We start from the raw sequence: 20,492 nt of genomic DNA, 5'->3' as shown, positions 1-20,492 counted from the left end.
TGGCAGCAGCTCTGCGCGCGGCGTGAAAATGCTTAAAACAGTGTTGTGCGCGCTTCCTTAGGTTGTGTAAATATTTGCAGCTTTATGCGTGCTAATCAAATGGACTCGCATCTTGGGATAGACGCCATCCCTTTTATTAAGGTCTGAATCCAAAGGAAGGAAACGAATTAAAGTGATCACTTGGGCGGCTAATCAGAGTAGAGCTGGAAGGGACCTTGGAGGTCTTCTCGTCCAGCTCCCTGTTCAAGCAGGAGAACCTCTACTATTCCAGACAAGTGACTGTCCAGTCTCTTCTTAAAAAGCATCCACTGAGGGAGCATTCACGACTTCTGAAGGCAAAGCTGTTCCACCGGTTAATTGTCCTCCCTGTTAGGAAGTGTCCCCTTAATTCCAGGTTGCTTCTTTCCTTTGATGAGTTTCCATCCATTTGCTTGTTTTGGCTATTGGCAACAATCTGCTTCGTTTTGCCTGTTTTCTACAGCATGTGTTAACATTTTTGAACCTTGCTCTAATGATAGCATGATAGCAATGTTCCAATATCTCACGGGGCTGCCACAGAGAGGAGGGGGGTCAAGCTATTTTCCAAGGCACCCGAAGGCCAGACAAGGAATAATGGATGAACTGACCAAGGAGAGATTCAACCTGGAAATAAGGAGGAATTTTTCTGACGGAGAGCAATCAACCCCTGGAACAGAAGTTGCCTTTGGAAATTGTGGGAGCTTCATCCCTGGAAGCTTTCAAGAAGAGATTGGACTGCCATCTGTCAGAAATGGTGTAGGGTCTCGTACTAGGGCTGGGTTGGACTAGATAACCTACAAGGTCCCTTCCAACTCTGTTAGTCAAGTTAATGATTTTTTAAAAGAACATTTAGCATTTAAACTGCTAAAATTATTTGTTTTGAAATTTATACTTATCTTTCTTATTTATCCTAAGCAGTTCTGAGTTCGGTAGACACACCTCACCCATGTAGCTATCTAGGTCAAATCACTTATTATATGGAGGACAAATGCTGACTGAGTGCAGAACAAGGCAGGTGCAGATATTCTGGGGCAAGCAATCTAACAAAGCAATTGTTGCGGGAACAATTTTAGTTTGTACATTAACCAGCTTCCATTGTTCATTAACAGCTTGAGGAATTGTGCTGGTTTAGTTCTTGACTTACAATTGGGGCCAGAATTTCTATTGCTCAGCAAGGCAGTTGTTAAGTTGCACCCAACTTTACCATCGTTTTTGACATTGGGCACTGCTACTATCATAAATACGTGCCAGTTGTCAAGTATCCAAACTCTGATCGTGTGACCATATGGATGCTGTAATGGTCAAGTGTGAAAAATAGCCATGTCACATTTTTTTTCCGGTGCACTCACTAAAACGAATAGTTTTAAGTCAAGAACTACCTGTACAGATCAAAGCCATATACTGAACTTTAGCTACAGCACAGGCTTAATATCTAGAGCAGGGTTTCCAACCTTGGCAACTTTTAAGACGTGAGGACTTCAACTCCTAGAATGCCCCAGCCAGCCATGCTGGGAGAATGAAATCCACCACCTCTGAAGGTTGCTAAAGGTTGGGAAACCCTGATCTAAGGAGTCTTCTATGTTGCAAGAAGGAAAACTTCAGCCAACAATAAAAATAGACTTAATCCCCAAGGAAAGTGTTGGAGAAACTAGTTTTCACATTAAGAATGGGGTTGCAAGGCAGCTATCGGATACAATAAATACATCAGCATGCTGGCTTGGGTTTGGCTTGACGATCACTGTTGTTGGACACCAGGATGGTACTGTTTATTTTAACCTACACAGCCCTCCAATAAGAGATCGGCAATACAGGCGGTCCTCGGCTTTGAACAGTTCGTTTACTGACTGTTCAAAGTAACAACGGCACTGAAAAAAAGTACCATTTTTTTCACATTTACGACCGTTGTAGCATCCCCAGGGTCAAGTGATTTGCATTTGGATGTTTGACAACTGGTTCATATTTATGACAGTAGCAGTGTCACGTGATTCCCTTTTGCGACCTTCTGACAAGCGAAGTCCATGGGGGAAGCCAGATTCAATTAACAGCCACGTTACTACCTTAACTGCAGTGGTTCATTTAACGACCGTGGCAAGAAAAGTTAAAATTCCACTTAGCGCATTTCTCACTTAGCAATATAAATTTGTTTGTACCTGAGAATTTTTTTTTATAAAAAGTTCCTGGCATACATACTACTGGGAATCCATTTTGAGGCAGGGAGCTGCTAAACGCTCGGCACGTGTTAAATATTAACAATTACTCCCCAGTCCCCATCCACTTTTAAGTTTTTTTTTTATGGGACTGGTTTTGTGGTGCAACTTGTATTCCAGTAAGAGCTGCGTTTCCCTGACGCTGCAAAAGATAAATGTGCTAGCATTAAGTGTGGCAATGCCATAAATTTGAAGAGGATTACACAATTTCTTTTACTCAGTCTTTCCTGAGTACTTTTTCTAACATTTTATTCTGTTCTTGTCTAAGAAGCTCATGTGTATCGTTATGACGATAAGCATCTTAAGGAAGGAATCCATTAATTGTGAAGTTGGGATTCCCGCCCCCCCTTCTCTCTTCTTAAGGTCTAGCACAGCTTATTTCATATCTCAGGATGAACAGTTTGATATGGCTTTGAATTATCTTACAACGTCTGCTTCTTCAGAAATCCACGGGGAACTCAGAGCAAGATTGAGGCAGCTGTTTTACAGGAGTCCCGTGAGCCAAACACCATAACATAAAAAATAGTTAGAATTGTCTTAAATAGGAGTTAACCCAATCAAGCTATTTGCTATTCAAACATGTATTTCTTCAAAACAATATTAACACATTCTTCCCAGATCTTAAGATCCATAGCTCACTATTTTCAAAATGTACAGAACTTGCAAGAACAGATTGTTTTTTTAAAAAAGCAATGATCAATGGTACCTTAAAAATGCCTAGAATATCAAACTATCTCCAGTCTCTTGCTGCATTTACAAGAATTCCTCCTGAAAATTAGTTTTTTTTCTTTTTCACAAAATTGTAGGTACTGAAACTGAAGGAATTAGAAATACTATGAATGAAAATAACCAATTTTCCTCAGAAATCAGTTTCTTCATGTAGATTTCAAGTCTCTTTAACATTTCCATGCTAACAGTCCAAAATATATATATATATAGGGGTGTACTCTGACCAGCAGGAAGCTACGGTGACAAAGTAATAAAAAAATAATGCATAATGGCTGCCAAAACAAAGGCTTTGGGAAACAGCTACGTCCCCGTTTTAGGAGATTATGCATTAAACGTTTCCAGTGCAAAAGTCTTCAGTGTGTGAGTGGAAGGAGTGGAGAAGGGAAGGCAAAAAAGAAAGGAATGAAGAAGGCTTTCCTAACAGTCTTGAATGAGGGAGAAATTAAACGGTAAATCAGCCTTCACCACCAACTTTCACGACCGCTAAAAGAAAGCATCTGGCGAGGATGAGACGGTGCAGCAATTCAACAGGCTTCCCATCTGTGGCCCTTATGGGGATGAGGCTGGGCTTCGGCCCAGGGGTGGGGTGGGGTGGACGAGATGGAGCTTGTTTCGAGCTGCCTTTTTTCTGGCGCTGGAAGGAATGGACCGGAGGCAAATCTACACAAGAGACCGTTCTCCCCGTGTCATGAAATGTGAGCAATCTGTCGGACGCGGGTCTGAATTTCTTGCCGACACAAAGGGCAGGTTTCTAGTTGCAAGGCACATTCCATGCACAGATCGCTGAAAGAGACAAGGGTGCAAGAGAGGTTATTCAGTTGGCTTCTTTCGGAAGAACGTCAAGCAAACTTTGAAAAGGTGCAAAATATACTGAGGGCTATTGTGGGTTTGGCCCACGCACCTCTATCTTGAAGGGAATTATTTGGAATAAACGGGGGAGTATGGTGCCTTCTAGGGCAGGAACTTCTTATACGGGTGTGGGAATGCATAGATCAGTGATGCTCAACATTGGCAATGTTAAGATACACGGACTTCAACTCCCAGAATTCTATGCTGGCTGGGGACTTCTGGGAGTTGAAGTCCATGTAGCTTAAGGTTGCCAACGTTGAGAAACACTGGCATAGATTTTAAGCAAGCAACGTTTACTTCCTCTTAGATCTAATCCAGGGATAATTAGGAATGATGACAAGAGACTTCCTCTTGGTAACTCCATTGCTGAGGGATCCATTTTATTCTCCCTCCATTTATGGTTCTGTTTGGGGCTTTTAGGATATTTATTATGATGGTTCTTATATTTGAATTTGCTGGTGGTGGTGGGGGTTATACTTTTTGGTTTCTGTTGTGTACTGTGGCTCGCGGAGTTGCCTTTGGTGGGATGGGCGGCTACATAAATTCGATAAATAAATAAATGGGATAGAATCTTGTGGAAAAGAAGGAATTGGGTCTTCTCAGGCTGTGGGTAGAGAGTCACCCACGTAAGGCCCAGCTTGCAAGACTTGAACAGGGAAAGCAGTGCACAAAACAACCTTCCTCTCTTGCACGCTGAAGCTGCGTGTCAGTCAGCAAGATGGTGATCGGAGTGGTGTGAGGCAAGACCAGTCACTGAGGCACAGGCAGGGTTTGCAACACAACGCTCTGTCTACCACAGGGTTGATTTGGACACAATGCTGAATATTGCTTGGGGGGAAGGGGGGTTTACAGGTAGCCCTTGACTTACAACCATTTGTTTATGGGTATTTAAAGTTACAACTGCATTGAAAAAAGTGACTTAGGACCAATGTTCACTCTTACGACCGTTGCAGCATCTCCATGGTCATGTGATCAAAATTCAGATGCAACTGGCATGTATTAATGGTGGTTGCAGTGTCCCAGGATAATGGGACTACCTTTTGTGACCCTCTGACAAGCAAAGTCAATGAGGGAAGCCAAATTTGATTAACGGATGCAGGATTCTTTTAAAAACTGTAATGATTCGCGCTTAACAACTGTGGCGAGAAAAGTTGTAAAATGGGGCAAAAGTCACTTAACAACTGGCTTCCATTTAGCAATGGAAATTTGGGACTAAATCATAAGTTGAGGACTCTGTATACCGTTTCCCTGAAAATTAAGATCCAACCGGAAAATAAGCCCTAGTATGACTCGTAATATAAGCCCTACTCCAAAAATAAGCCCCAATTAAGATTGTCAGCCAGACGGATACATTTAGTACCGTGTTTCCCTGAAAATAAGACCTAATATGTCTTTTGGAGCAAAAATTAATATAAGACCTGATCTTATTTTTGGGGAAACACGGATATATATATTTAGACCAGATGTGCTTGGTATGTATTCACTCTGCCAAGGGCAATTGATGGGGGGTGGGGATGGGGAGAATTACAAGAAACAGAATCGGTCAAAAGTCCCTGTTTCTCGAAATACCTGTGTCCACAAGGCCTGAGTTCTGTGTCAGCTATTTCATCGCAGCAAAGCGTACAGCAATTTTCTCGAATGCTCACTTGCTTTAACAAGGCCAGGCGTCTATGTCTGAAAATTAAAAAAGGAGGAGGTGAAAAACAGACACACAATGGCTGAGGCGTTTGTTTGCACACTAATGTCTTCCTTGGGTGAGAAGTTAATGTATTGCTCACTAACCTAAGCAAGGCATTAACTCCTCACCCAAGGAAGACAATCATTTACTATCTGCAAATAAAGGTAAGATGCAGAGCACAAAAGTGCACCCCAGCTTTCCAGATCCATGCACATTACCTTGGTAAAATGATTTTCTCTTCTGCTGTCAGAAACGCGTAATCGTTAAAGGTGTTAAATTTTGCAGAGGGCGGATATTTGAAAGGCTTTGCTCCAAAATTGAACTCACACTGTTGATAGGACATGAAACTAGCTGCAGCAAAGAAGCCAGAACTGTGCAGTAAAAGAGGAAAAACAAAAATCAGTGTGACAATACAAGCTATCTATTGGAGTTAATTCTTCATAGTGAGAGGCTGGGTATTTCCAATGATTTATCATGATTTTTACAGCTACCCAATGGCTGTGCAACTTTTGTGGCTCTCCGAATGCTGGACTAAAACTTTCATCATCTCCAACACTTTTATCGGCATAGGTTGATGGGCATTCTCTGCATCATTGTTTCTCAACCTAGATGACTTGAAGATGTGTGGACTTCAAGTCCCAGAATTCTCCAGTCAGAAAAGGGTGATCCAATTTACAATAATCACAAGTTATCTTCATGATGCGCAGGCCCCATTATGGTTGTAACTTGAGGGCAGCATACAGGTGGTCTTCAAATTATGATTGTAAGGGAACCTGTCCTTCACTATCATAACTTGTGATGGTCAAAAATTAGATCACCCACGACCCAATTTTTTTCTTTGCAACTGTTGTTAATGTGTCACTTTGAGCAATTGCCGCTCCTTTTCTTAGCTGCAGGGACCGTGAATTCAAAATTGTTATGACCCACTAAGGAAGCAGCAAAATAAGCTTCGAGAGTTTACAAATAGGGACAGAAAAACAGTCACAGAAAACACAAAACCAGGATCTCGCCAAGAAAATAGGCTGGTGGAGGAAGGGAAAGCATATAGGAACTGGGTCAGCTATGCTTGAAAATAAAAGCACTATTTTAAAAGGCCACAGCAAAGCCATACTAGTGTTCACATCCAAGAACTTTAAAAGCCATGATTTATTACACAAGCCGCAGTGATTTAATACTGCATTAAATCAAAATGAGTGGATTTACCCATCATGCTTAGTAAAAACACAAGCCAATAAATCCTCATTGGGGATTAACATTTTGTATGAATCAGACCAATCTGTATATACAGCTGGGTTCCTTCGGGTACTTCAGGTTCTGGGCCTCCCCAAGGTCAAGTCTTACTTTACTAAATATTTATTGCTAATTCTGCAAAGATGGACATCTACTGCAAAATGGGCATTGCCCTCAGAAGAACATACTTACACAGCTGATGAAAACACTTGCTTCTCAGCAGGAAGCTGGTTCCCATTTAAATAAAAAACCATCTTCTTCTCTTGCAAGTCCAGTAAAAATCCTATTGTGTCACCTTAGTTAACATAAGGAGACAAGTTATTGAAACACAGCCATCACCAAGACACCATCACTGTGTCTTGACAAAGAGAAATAGGTCTTATCGATATGCCCCAAATCCATTTCAGCTGGGTTACATTAGTGTTCCCCATAACAGCCAATCCATACTATGGAAGGGGCTTGAAACTATCTGTGGACTTGTGTTTCCATCTTCCCCACTTTTGTGTGTTTCTATCTCTATGTATAAAAACCTTTCAATCAATATTCAGATACATGGAGAAAATATTTGACTGTTCTCTATAAATTACGTGTCTACAAATTAAGAGCCGGTATTACAAACAGGGGCGCTACCTTAGATGCTACCTTCTTCCTTTTAGCAGTTTTAAACATATTTATTCCATCTAATAAAATCAAGAAATCTACCAACACCAGGTGTTATCTCAACCAGGATTGTAAACCTGCTTCAAATCTTTAAGATAAAATCTAAATCAGCATCGGAATTGATATTAGTTATTCTAGAAATAGTGGTATGCAGGGGGATAAAAATTCATATATGAGAGAGAGAAAAAGAAAGAACCCATTTATGAAGTTGGCTTCTGATATGCCAACCATGGTTTATTAGTTGGGTTACTAGCAGCATTGTCATCAAAAGCATTTTAGCATGTTAAAAAAAGGATTTAGAAAGTTACACAGAATTTGGCTGCAGGAAAATGTTTTCTTCTTAAAACCGAGCTATTTACAATTTGCAATATGAAGGGATGCTGCAAAAATTCCACCCCAAGATGAATTAATATGTTTATGTCTTAATAAGTTTGACATATTAAGAGAAGTATGGTCCTCATCAATGTGATATTCATGAAATGCAGCTGTGTCATAAATGACCGACAAATTCAGGCTTACTACAAAGCCCACTGCCATCTTCACAACATGCTGTCCATTGATTTTATTCTGCCTACCAAATATTAGCCCACTAATTAGCTACAGTATTTGCAATTTACTCCGTTTCCATGGAGGAAGGCCTCCTGAACTCACAAGACCACCGCGGAAGCGCTGAACTAATAATAAGCACAGGAAACAGGTGTACAGACAACCCCATAAAAAGATTACTGGGGAGCGGGACTCCTGCAGCTGCAGGTATCTTGCTCCATTCTTCTGATTTTTAAGTTTCTGTGCTAGAATCCCAGACAGGAAGGGTCCACTGAGCCCAACTCCTTTGCTCAATGCAGTCATCCAAATTAAGCCATCCCTGAGAAATGGCTGCCCACCTTCTGGTTGAACACCTGGAGCAAAAGGAAGCCGGCTCTTTGTAATTGGTTCCACCTGCTCCCACGGTAAGATTTCCTAGCACTGGAAACTAGATAATTGTGCTCTAGGACAGGGCTCTCCAACCTTGACAGCTTTAAGACTTGTGGACTTCAACTCCCAGAATTCCTCCTCCAGTCATGTTAGCTTAGGAATTCTGGGAGTTGAAGTCTACAAGTCTTAAAGTTGCCAAGTTTGAAGACCCTTGCTCTAGGATAATAGAAAACAAATGAGGGGCAACTGGATAGTGACATCAGCCAACGAGGAAACAAGTGGGACAACATCATACCTTCCTTCCAGCATGGGTGGGAATGTGGTTTACTTCGGGCATTATACCAGATCAGCTGCCGGCAGCCGTCATAAGCACAGGAGTATTCATCGTCCCCGATACCATAACCTTCCTTCAGGAAATAGAGAATACAGTATTTCATTCTCTGAATTTGAGCCAGAATCACTTCAAGAGCTTTTTCCAATCCTTTTTTTTTAAATTTAAAAACAGTATTTAAGCCAATTGCATCTTTTCTTAAGAATTTAAAGGACGTGCCGTGCTCTGCCTACACAATTATTTGGCTAATAATCAGGAGCAATACCAGCAGGGTGAATGTCTCACCATGCCCTCTGCTCTGTGTAAAAGATACAAGTTACCAGGAGCCAGAGTTTACTTGGCTTCTACAAATACCTCAGTACAGCAAAATCCAGGAAAATACTGCTAGGGCAGATAGTTTAGCAAACTTGCCACAAAAAAAAAAATACTATCCATGCATGTTGCTTTCAAGTCAAACTTTCAGAAGTAGGACGAAGATGTAAGAGGATAGGGGGACTTGCCCAGTGCCAGTTCAATTGGCTGGACAGATTCCCACTGAAGAGAGCAGCACTTACGTGGTTGAGAAACTTGCTGTCTTTCGTAGCCCATCCTATCTGCATCACTCCGGAAGTAACGACTGTGACTTCATAGTACCAAGCTCCAGAATCTACACAGAAGGTACATCGGACACTTTCAAAAGACGAAGCATCGCATCGGGCCTAGCAAACAAAAACGTGAAGGGAAAAAAAAAAAGTAAAGTCCATGTACAAACTTGACGCCGAAGGGAGCGCCGAAGGGCACATTAAAGTGCTCAGCTTCCCAATTTGTTAATCTCATACTTGTTGGGAACTGTAAGTCTCATAAACCTCAACCAGCACAGTCTGGTTGGGCTGGCTAAGGATCAAGAGTGCTGCAATATTATTCATCTTGAGGCTGGGAGCTGGAGAGTGCAGCACTGATTTGTGGCAGATCACTGAACATCTGATACAGAAAGGATGAAGATGTGCAAAGAATATCGAGGAGACATGTGGTCAACCATCCCACTCAGTCATCCAGCAAAGAAAGACCCCTGGCCCATTGTTTTACCAAGAGTAATACTTGACTGAAGTTTAAGCGATTACAGAAGCAATGAAGCTGGATCTGGCATTTTCACTTGCAAAGTGATGCAATTAGCTTTCCCTTTCCTCCTGGCCACCCCCCTATTATCAATTAATGTCCAATTAGGTGCCCATATGTTGTTTGGGGAAAGGACCCTCAGTTCAAGGGCTTTCCAGCTCTGCATTCCTATGAGTGACCTTTGGCTGGCTGATGTTTCTCCTTCCTGCAGCTGGCATGGCTTGGTTCCCATTCTCTCTCTCTCCCCCCCACCACCCCCAATTCCTCCCTACATTCCAATCCTCTCCTCCCTCCCCCCATTGCAAATGTCAGTCTATCAGTAAGCGATGCTTGGCTAGCAGAATGGCAGCCATGACACGTGTACTGTTAATCCTCACTTAATTGCCCTGTTTAGCGACCACTTGAAATTACAACAATAATGAAAAAACTCTAGGACCGGCCCTCACACTTAGGATCTTTGGGGTGTCCCCTCAGACAAGTGCTGAGATTTAGTTGCTTCCAACCAGCAGGAATTTATGACTGTCGCTGCATCCCATGGTTATGTGACTGCCATTAGGCATGCTTCATAGCAGTGCAACAACCAGTGGAATCAATGGAGAAATGAACAGCAAAATTGCAAGTCATGGCCACAAGGTGCTTTGCTTAATGTCCATGTTGCCGGATCCAATTATGCATAGTATAGTATAGTATAGTATAGTATAGTATAGTATAGTATAGTATAGTATAGTATAGTATAGTATAGTATAGTATAGTATAGTATAGTCTAGTCTAGTCTAGTCTAGTCTAGTATAGTATAGTATAGTATAGTATAGTAGTATATTTTCATGCACTTATTAATAAAGGGGGGCCCATGTCCCTTTCTCAAGCTAAAGATCCATGTGGTGAGACAATCAGGAATGATGTATTTGTTTTGTGACTCCAAAAAGCTACACATCTTACCCAGCAGGCCTTTATACTATGCACTTTCCTCCATTAATTTGACCAGAAATCTTATTTAAAAAAAATGCTGCTTGATTTGAGTCAAAAGCAAAATAATTAAAACATACGCTCTGAAAGCAATATATCTTTTAGTTCATAGAAACTCCCTCCCTCCAGACCTCCCCTGCTATTCAGGGAAATTGAGCAAGCATAACAGTATTTCATAATTAATGCACAAAAACACACACACAAGGCTACCTCCAACCCATGTGGCGAGATCTTCAAATATTCACTGACATCGTTGCTGTTCAGCATGGCCCTAATATTGGTCAGGTCGACTTTCTCGTATGTAAACTGTCTCCCTTCTTTCAAAACTGCAGGAAATAAGAAGAAAGCTTATAAAGGTCATCCTAGCAATGTAGAAATGGTAACCTGAATTCGGCTATCCAAATCTGGCCATTTTAAGAATGAATCAAATACTTTCTGAATCAGCAACTAACCCTTTAAATAACAGGCATTCAAAGACCAAATTCTTTAGAATTTGGGCTTAAGGGGAATGAGCCCACATGCTAAATGCTTCCTGCTTGTCTTCTGCCAGCAAAAGCAATTAAGCATAACTGCTCCATCTGTGGTTTGCTTAGCATTATGTGCAAATGGGAATCCCTAGCTGATTTTTCTTCCAACTAATTGAAGTCATTAGCTTGCCTTACAATTTGAGCATATCAAAAGACGAGCAATCCAGGGACTATGATTTCTAACCAAGATGAGAGAGGATCCATTCTCACCACCCCAGAAAAGCATACAAAAAGAAGCCTTCAAAGAGCAGATACTAATATACAATATCCCCTAAAATGCAATTATATATTGAATTTAAGAGTGTCGGCTAAGGGTATAAATATTGACTAGGATATGGTAGTTGATATTTCTCCAGAAGGCTTATTTCTCTGATTAGAGATGGAAGAGAACAAAACCAGCGAATCGGTGCTTCTAGACACCTTCTATTAATACTAACTACATTTAGGTGCTGGCAGGAGATTATTTTCAATTTACTAATTAAGAAATTCAATTTCAATGGCTTTTCATTAATGGACTTCATCTTCTGAAAATTGATATGGTATTTGTTTCAGGAATGAATTAGATTATCTAATATCTGCATTCAAAACAGGACAAATAACACTGGGGTCATTTTGTATTCTTTACCCTCCTGAGCTGGGTCTCAAACCAATTTGTCTTTTTGGCTGACATTATTTAATCTACAAAATAAAAGCCTAGAGAACCCAGTTTGAAGACTAAATAGACAGTTTAGAATCTTCAATTAAAACCTCTTCAGTCAGAAAACCCAACTATTTACCAGTTAAAATAGACAAGTTCATGGCTATGTTTCATGAAGACACTTGATTAACAGTGTAATTTGTATCTGCCACTTTGGTTGGAATTACCAACAGTGGAGAATTGGGTCTATAGCTAAATGCCAGCATAGGTACTAAAACAAGACCTTTGCAGAAATGGAGAAATGTGCTAATTTACCTGCTCCCTTTTAGTAATGGAGAATCCTGATAGGTTGTACTCTTCTACAACAGGAGTCTCCAAACCTGACAACTTTACGACTTATGGACTTCAACTCCCAGAATTCCTCAGCCAGCACGTCGAAGTCTACAAGTTTTAAAGTTGTCAAGTTTGGAACCCCCCTGCTCTACAACAAAACAATGTATTATTTCTATTCATCTAATTTCCCAATTTATACTATATTGTGCCCTAATAATCACCATTACTAGTGTCTCAGATCTCTAACCAAGAGAATATTACATTTTAAGTGCAGATCCTAAAAACAATATGGGTTTAGAAGAATTAAAATTCACAACAGCAGTATGTCAATGAAACTGCTGCTTTCCTCAGTTTTCCTCCTCCTGCTCCATCTTATACATGTATTTGATGAAACGAATATGCAAGTTTATTTTATAAGCATATTAGTTTTAAGGGTTGTTACTTTTGCTGCAAACACCAGACATTTCTAATAACCATGCTACTTTCGAAGATTATCACTTCACAGTAGAAAAATATTATTACTTACATAGATTGTCTAAACTCCACTGAGCACAGAATCCAACTTGGCGTTTTAAATAGTCCGGATTATTTGTCCATTTCTCTAACAAAACCAGCTGATCACTGATGCAGGTATCAGAAACTGTCATTTTATTCTCACCTAGAGGTAGAATGTGTTCACAATTATGAAAAAAAAAATCGTGATCATTAAAAACCCAGCATTTCCAAGAGGAAAAAAGGGCTCTTGTGTTTCCCTCCCCACTTTTTTTTCCATATTCCTCATTCTCATACTATATAAATTCCACCAAAATCCATTAAAGCTTCAGCAGCTAGTAGCTGCTGGCAGACAGACAGGGACAGAGGCCAAGGAAACAACTCCAGCTGCAGTCATCATCAGGAGCTGAATTCATCTCAGGGGCATCTTGATTTTACTATCCATTTGTTCTTCAGGATATGCAAATGTTTGAACACAGACAAGGCATGTCAAGCCAGAGGCATATTCAGGTCTGCCCCCATTTCTTGACAACGAATTTAGTCCCTTGCAGCTTTGAAATTTGGGGAAGAAGCCCTCAACAGCACCATCGAGGTCCTAATAGACGACGGAATTTGTCATGCTTCTCCGCCCCTGAAGTCACATCTAGGGGTGGCTGAGGATTCAAAGCTTATGCTCTCAATTTGACAAGCCTTCCTGCTTTCTCCACTGCCATCTCCAGTGGTGTGAAAGGAACAGCAGGAAGGAGATCTTGGAACCCACACAAATTGCTACCTGCTGGCTATTTGCTTAAAACAGGGGTGATATCACCACTCCTGACATAGCCAAGTAGGATTTTAGAAGAAAGGAATAAATCCAACCCATGAAGACTTTCAAAAAGGCAGTTGGAGGTCTGGTTCTTTCCACAGGCCTTTGAGTCGGTGTGAACAGAGCAGATTTCAGAAGTGGTTTGCCACTGCCTCCTTCTTAGGGCAAGACAGACTGGCTGGCTCAAGGTCACCCCATTGGCTTCATGTGTAACGCAAGTCTAGAACTCACATCTTCCCATTTTGTAACCCAGTGCTTTAATTACTGCACTGAAGGCTCTCTAGAGGAGCTATAATGGAATGTATTTTAGTTCTGGCTGCATGTTACTATTTTAATTGGTTTTTAATGCTACATGTTTTTTGTATTGTTTATTTGTATCCTGGCCAAGTCTTGCTGTTTGATTTGGACAGCCATATAAATGCTCAAAATACTGTAAATATCCCACATAATAACCCATCCTGGGACATGTTTTGTTTTTAACTCTGCATTTCAAATGAGCACTCTTACTTGTTTGTGCAAACTTCTCCAGGGCTATTAGTGCAAAAAGCATGACTGTCGGATGGGACTGGAACTCCTAAGATAAAGAAGGAAAATTATTGCATTCGATATTCCCCAAAGTTGTCTTCAAAATCAAGCGTTGGTTAGTTTTTCCAACACACAATAAAAATAGACTAAAGACAAGGTTTATTTCAGAGAGCCAGGCATCAATACAAACTGCTTTCCTACACAAAAGGAAATAAGATAACTCTTCCAGTTTAGCAAGTGAAAAAGCCAGAGGTTCTAGCTACAGGATCATCCCCTCCTCTTCCCCACTCAAAAGGTTCCTCATCTTCCAAACCATAGTTCCTGCACAGGTAAATTACACCAGAGGTCCCCAACCTTTCTGGCTTGGTGGCCCCGCATGGAGGTGGGGGACAAGGGTTCTTTGTCATTGGTAGGAGTGTGCGTGAATGTGCATAGCTCCATTTGCGCTCCCACAAACAGAGCTTTGTGCACAAGTGCAAGCACCTGACACTCATGCAAGTAAAGACGTGCGTGTCCACAGTCGCCCACTGCTTGCCTGGACTGGTTCTGCTCACCCTTCATGCAAGTGGAGCTGAGTGCACGCACACACACACACACACACATACACACTCGCCCACTGCTCACAGGATCCGGTTCTGAATGGGGGAGGGGTGATGCTTCTGCGCAAGTGCCCAACATTCGTGCAAGCACAGCTGCGTGCGTTCAAACACGCTCGCCCACTGGTCACAGGATCCGGTTCCAAATGGGCCATAGCCCAGGGGTTGGGGGGCATCCCATTTGCAGCCTTCAGCACCTCTTCCAGAATGTCAGAAACACTTCAAACCTCCTTCATCCCAATTCAGATACATTTATTTCTTTGGAGGAAGGTTTAAAGATTAAATGGGGACCTTAAGGTTTTGATTCCAGGCCCACCTACCCTGTTACCATAAGCCACTTTTCTGCAGCCTCCAGGCAAGGCTGAAGGGGAGGCCTTTATCATTTTAATAGTCCTTCTGAAACTTGTAACTCATGACAAGATTCCCACGCCCCATGTAAATTATACTGCTAAAATGAAGAAAAGCAGGCACGGATTTCATGTAAAATGACAGTGACTGCAATTTTAATACTAAAAGGCAGCTGTCCCTTAAGCCAGGATCCTTATATTACCATGCTCTGCATGACTCTAGATATTGATCAATGATTAGAGAAAAGAATGCAGTAGATGCACAAGTATATTTAGTAGCACATAAGTAATTTACAGGTACTTTCCTTTAAGTTTTCTAATGCATTTTGCCTGACCGCCTTAAAAAATGAAAAGGTTGTCAAATGTAAATGTTGCTGGTATGTCTATATTTCTCTACAGATAAAAATGGAGTGATTCACAACTTTTATTTATAATTACATATATAAATTCACAAAAAGCAAAAATAGGATTGTGATCAAGTGAGCATGACGTTTGTGTTTTGCCCAAGAAAATATGTTAGTAGTTATGTGATTGTTTCACTAAACGATAACATTCAAAATATCCTATACAGTTGGACTGCTAGTCCATCCAGCTAGCAAAAATATTACCGTATTTGCCGGCGTATAAGACGACTGGGCGTATAAGACGAGCCCCCAACATTTCCACTCAAAATATAGTTTTTTTATATACTCGCCGTATAAGACGACCCCCACTTGGAGGCATGCTTTTCAAGGCAAAAAAGTCGTCTCATACGCCGGCAAATACGTAAGTTGTAACACTTGGGGTATTCTGGATATAATTCTTGATTGACACCCCCAACCCCTTTCCCCCAAACTTACAAAGCCACCAAAATGCTTTAGAGAGGCAGCTTCGCCTTTCTCAGGCTGGCACTCAATTCCTCTCCCTTTCTTTGTGACAGCCCCGCGTGCGTGCCATCGGGACTCAAGGGTGGGGATGGACAGCTGCCAACTCTCTCTCTCTCTCTCTCTCTGTGTGTGTGTGTGTGTGTGTGTGGTGTGGAGGGTAATTCCGGCTATCTCTGGCCTCCGCTCGGTTTAAAGTCGCTTGGCCGGTTCCCAAGTCGCATGCGTGCGCTGGCAGGGAGACGCGGCGCCGGGTGGAAGCTCGGTGCAGGGGAGGCAGATCTTTCTCTCTTAAGCGGGGAGGGGAGGAGGGGACAAGAGGAGGGACGGGACGGGACAGGGGCGGGAGGAGGGCGCTCGCCTTCTTCCACCGCCCACCGGACCCTTTTCTTCCCAAGGGGACCCTGGAAGCAGCTCGGGAGCCGGGTGGCCCTGCCCAGCGGGTCCCATCAGGAACTTCCGAGGACACCCCCTGCCCCAAGCACAGCCCTCCCGGTCTTTCAAAGAGGGAGGGAGAAGCGGAGGAGCAAATTGCCGCCCCCGCCCCGCTGCCCAGAAGGAGGGCGCCACAGTCCACCCCACCACCTTCTCCCCCCACTCCCTGGGCCATTACGCGGCTCGGGGCTGGCTGGCGCGAAGCAGCCCCACCAGAGACCCTCCGCTCCCCCCCACCCCACCTCCAGATTGGCCTCATGCGCCCGAGCCGGGCGGAGGGTGGGTGGGTGGGTGGGAGGAGGAGGAAGAGACTTCGGCTGGGCTTGAAGGGGCTTCGCAAGTTGCGGAGCTCCGCCCCGTCGCTCTTGCACCCGGTGACAATGTATTTACCGGCGTATAAGGCGACCCCCCACTTGGAGGCATGTTTTTAGGGCAAAAAGTCGTCTTATACGCCGGCAAATACGGTAAGTGCATTAGTAGCAGCTTTTGGCAGTAACCATGTAGAGACTGGCTTGGAGGGATGTCAGTGTCTTAAGCAAATATGCTAACTTCTGAATTATGGCTCTTCTCTTCTTCTTCTTCACCAAAACCTATCACCCTTCACTGTGCCACTGAAAAATAATTGCAAGACACTATGCTGAGGCTTCCTTTTTTTTTTTAGTGACACAAGACTAAATGAGATCAGGGCATAGAAATCCCTTGAAATGTTTACACACAATATTTAGCATACTGTTTTATTTTGGTACTCACCAAGCTCTGCAGTAAGTACTCCAAGATTCCTTGGCTGAGTAAACCTACACTTGCAGGGCCTGTAAAAACACTAAAAATGAAACACATGCATCGAAGGTGCTGTTTTACATTGTTTAAGAAGTCTCTTCAGAAAAGTTTAGGATCCTGCACTGCCTTCCCAGTTCTCTTGTTTTACGGAAGGAAGAAGCATGCAGCAAAGAAGATAGAGCTGCAAAAATCTTTTTTGACTAAAGTTTTCTCTCTCTCATTACCACAGAAGAATACAAGCAACACATAAAGTGATTTACATAATCTGACACCTCCAGTCTTGTTTGTCCTTCTAAAAAGGTTGGTTAAATTCAGTAGTGACATTTTGTTTCCCACCTTCCTTCTGACAAAACAAATTATAGACTTCCCCTCTGTAGATACTGCCATATAAGGGGGAGTCAAAGGAAGAACAGGAATCTATATGTAAACATCTCACTCCTACCACTCATAAATCACCGTACTGCATTCTGGCAAATGGCATCAGGGATTACAAATTAATTTAAAGAGATTAAAACACTGTCATGACATCTGAAGGATGCTTTATGAGCAGATGTCTAATTATAGACAATATATTTATTACAGATTAGAAGAGGGTGAAGCTGTAAAACCTAGAAACATGGTGTGTGGAGAAATCCTAAAGAACTGAACTGTAACCTCCCCAAAGGGACATAAAGACATCCCAGAATCCTTACCTGCAAGCTTTTCTGCCAAACAGCCCAGGACTGCAGTGGTGTTCCGATGTTTGGCAGGATGACAGGCATCCTGGAGAGCCACTGCTCCATTTAAATTTAATATTTCTGTCAATTTCTGCAATGCATCCTACACAGGAAAAGGAGCAGGCTGTTGAATGTCAGATCACCAAAAGAAACGTTCCATTCCATTCATTTCTTAGTACCGTATAAGATAACATATCTATACTTATACAGGCACAAGCTGAATTTAAAATAACCCTTGATCCTAATAGTAAGCACTGAATTTGCACCAACAAAATTTATAAAATAAAATAAAAATAATTAAAAAATAAAGGAGTGAATTAAAAAGAAAACAATACCAAAAACCCTCAAGAGGCAGATTCAATGGACCATTGAGTCTTTTTCTGCCATCCATTTTCTATGTTTCTATGAAATAACAAAATCAAGTTTTTTCTTTTGGAGAGACTGTACTTAAGACAACTTTCCAATACGGACGATAAGACACCAACAGTGATGGCTCACAACATTTAACTAGAAGTCACAAGATTGAAGGGAGCTGAGAAACACTATTAAACACGTGAAAACTAGAAACCATATTTTCCCTGATTATGCTTCAAACAAATTTGAGCGTAAAACAAATATATTTAAGTTTTACATCTGAAAGTCACAACTAAGAAAACACCCAAGCCATTCTGCATGTCTGTTAACCTTGTCCCTACAATGGGTATCACTGAGGATTGTGGACTGAAGCAAAAGATCAGCAATCTGGAGAAAACTGATATACACAACATAATTGAATAATAAGCAGTTAGCAAATGTAACCATTTTGAAGCTGCTTCAAATTTCTACTGTTTTTGTTTTTTATATCTATATTGATAGTCAAATTATATGTTCAAATATACAGCATTAGGAATCATATACTGAATTCTGATTATCTAAGATTTAGTTATTTAAAATAACTATTCTATTTTTTCAGAGCAAATAACTTTTTAGACCATTTTATAATAGAATTATCAGAATTTCAAAATTAGAGAAAAAAATACAAAAATGAAAGCGAGAGTTCTTAGTTTCCTATTATTGAACTGCAAATACTTTTGATATTTTGATATTATGAGAAAAAAACATCGATATACAGCAATAGAATACAAAAACAACTATGAATTAACAAGGCACAAACTATAGATCTTTTTATATGAACAACTAGTGATGATGAATTAAAATAAATAATATAGAACTTGGAAAATTAATTACATAAACAATATCTGTATGTTTAGCATTACTCTGAGGACACATTACACAATGACCTTCTATGAAAGATACATATTGTATTGATTAAAATCAAATTGGTTTTGCTAGAACACATAGTTCGAATCACTGGTTTTTTATTTTCTAAATTTTTATTCAAGTTATATTTTTGATATAAAACTGACAAACATCTCCCATTCAATCACACTGAGGTATTTTATTCATTTGAGACCTGCATTTTTTTAAAAAGCACACTTCTAAAGATTACAATCAAGGAGATTAAAGTAGACTTTTAAAGCGGTTGCTTTAATTTTAAATTTAATCAGGTATTTATTTGACCAATTTGTATATTTAACTTACTTTGGTTGGTAATGGGCACTCATCCAAGAGTAAAGTTATAACAGCTGGTCCCAAGGGGTCTTCTAATGGAATAACTCTTATTAAGGACTGGACAACTTCCAGCCATCCTTCATCTGTCAACCACCAAAGAATAAAAGCAAAGATCTTAACTTAATGAAATAAAGAGACATACCACTAATCAAAAGCAGGATTTCATCAGCATTTGAATAATTCAACGGGACAAATTGTCTCAGACATGTTAAAAATAAAATGATTGGCTGTTGATCCAGAGTGGAATGGCAGGACAAAATTAGGCCTCTTGGGAGTCAAGACAGATACTCTTAATACCCGAATGGAATGTCAGGGCAAACTTTCACTTGTACAAAATACAGCAACACAAGTTTGTGGAACCCAGGATGCTTTGGGCAGATGGTGCTAGAGAAAGAATTTAACACTTTTCACAGGTGAAACACACAATCAGTTGTGCAGCAAAATATTCTCCACTGAAGACAATGCATCTCATTGCATGCAAGATTATTAATGAGTTTCTACAATCCCTGCAGGGTCAGATTTTGTTCTCTTTAATGTGTGTGGGATGGGAAAGTTTATGTGACTTTGGGATAAAGCAATGGTCATAAGTAGGTATGTAACACTGTTTCCCATAAGTTATGCAACCAAACTGCAGAATTTTATGAGCAGCTTCCAGTTTCTTCAACTGATCATGGAGCCTCAGAATAGAACAATTTAGACTTTCTGTAACTGTGCCAAGCAATCAAATACTTAATACGCATAGCAGCTTGGGGGAAATCTAGAGTTATCCGTACACACTGGAGGTCTTCCCTGCTCCTGCAAACCTTCTTGGTTTTTAATTACAACTTTCTTTCCCATTTAGATGGAAAGTACCATTCAGACAGCCCGCCGTGGTCCAAGTTTTGCAAAATTGCAAAATTCCCCTGCACAAAGAACAACTCTTGTAGGAAAACCTTCTACTTCAACTTTCTTCTGTAATTTCAGAACCCTTTCCTAACCTGTGGCTCTTTCTAGATTCCTTTGGCAATTCTAAGATCAATTACTCAATCACAGTAGAAACAAAACAAGTCAGCTGGCAGGCTGATTTTCTCCAAGGGCGTAAGTCATAAATTTAGCCAGATTAAACAGGTATGCTTATAATTATCAAAGAAATAGTTATTTTATTTTACCA

At 41.0% G+C, this 20,492-nt stretch overlaps 1 protein-coding gene across 2 annotated transcripts in view; it reads right to left on the bottom strand.

Annotated features, from left to right (window-relative positions):
• Positions 1–2,790: 2,790 nt before the first annotated feature.
• The window catches only part of RSPRY1 (ring finger and SPRY domain containing 1), a 169,999-nt gene continuing 152,297 nt past the window's right edge, over positions 2,791–20,492 (bottom strand). The window contains exons 4-15 of one of the 2 annotated variants that reach the window (XM_026680121.2): positions 19,313–19,425; positions 17,708–17,834; positions 16,989–17,047; positions 13,980–14,046; positions 12,702–12,833; positions 10,889–11,004; positions 9,172–9,315; positions 8,582–8,693; positions 6,904–7,006; positions 5,700–5,852; positions 5,373–5,477; positions 2,791–3,737 (exon numbers count right to left, since the gene is read on the bottom strand). In XM_026680121.2, the coding sequence (XP_026535906.1) occupies positions 3,641–3,737; positions 5,373–5,477; positions 5,700–5,852; positions 6,904–7,006; positions 8,582–8,693; positions 9,172–9,315; positions 10,889–11,004; positions 12,702–12,833; positions 13,980–14,046; positions 16,989–17,047; positions 17,708–17,834; positions 19,313–19,425 (1,328 nt within the window). In that variant the 3' untranslated portion in view covers positions 2,791–3,640. The remainder of the gene's footprint in view (positions 3,738–5,372; positions 5,478–5,699; positions 5,853–6,903; positions 7,007–8,581; positions 8,694–9,171; positions 9,316–10,888; positions 11,005–12,701; positions 12,834–13,979; positions 14,047–16,988; positions 17,048–17,707; positions 17,835–19,312; positions 19,426–20,492) is intronic. The other variant, XM_087971721.1, reaches the window with a different exon arrangement.

Source organism: Notechis scutatus, chromosome 9 (assembly GCF_049901735.1).
Source record: "Notechis scutatus isolate UNSWTSFEM ecotype Mainland chromosome 9, rNotScu1.2, whole genome shotgun sequence".
In the NCBI taxonomy this organism is placed as follows: Eukaryota; Metazoa; Chordata; class Lepidosauria; order Squamata; family Elapidae; genus Notechis; species Notechis scutatus.
The sequence above is the reverse complement of the archived record's forward strand: the minus strand, read 5'-3'. Positions and strand labels throughout refer to the sequence as shown.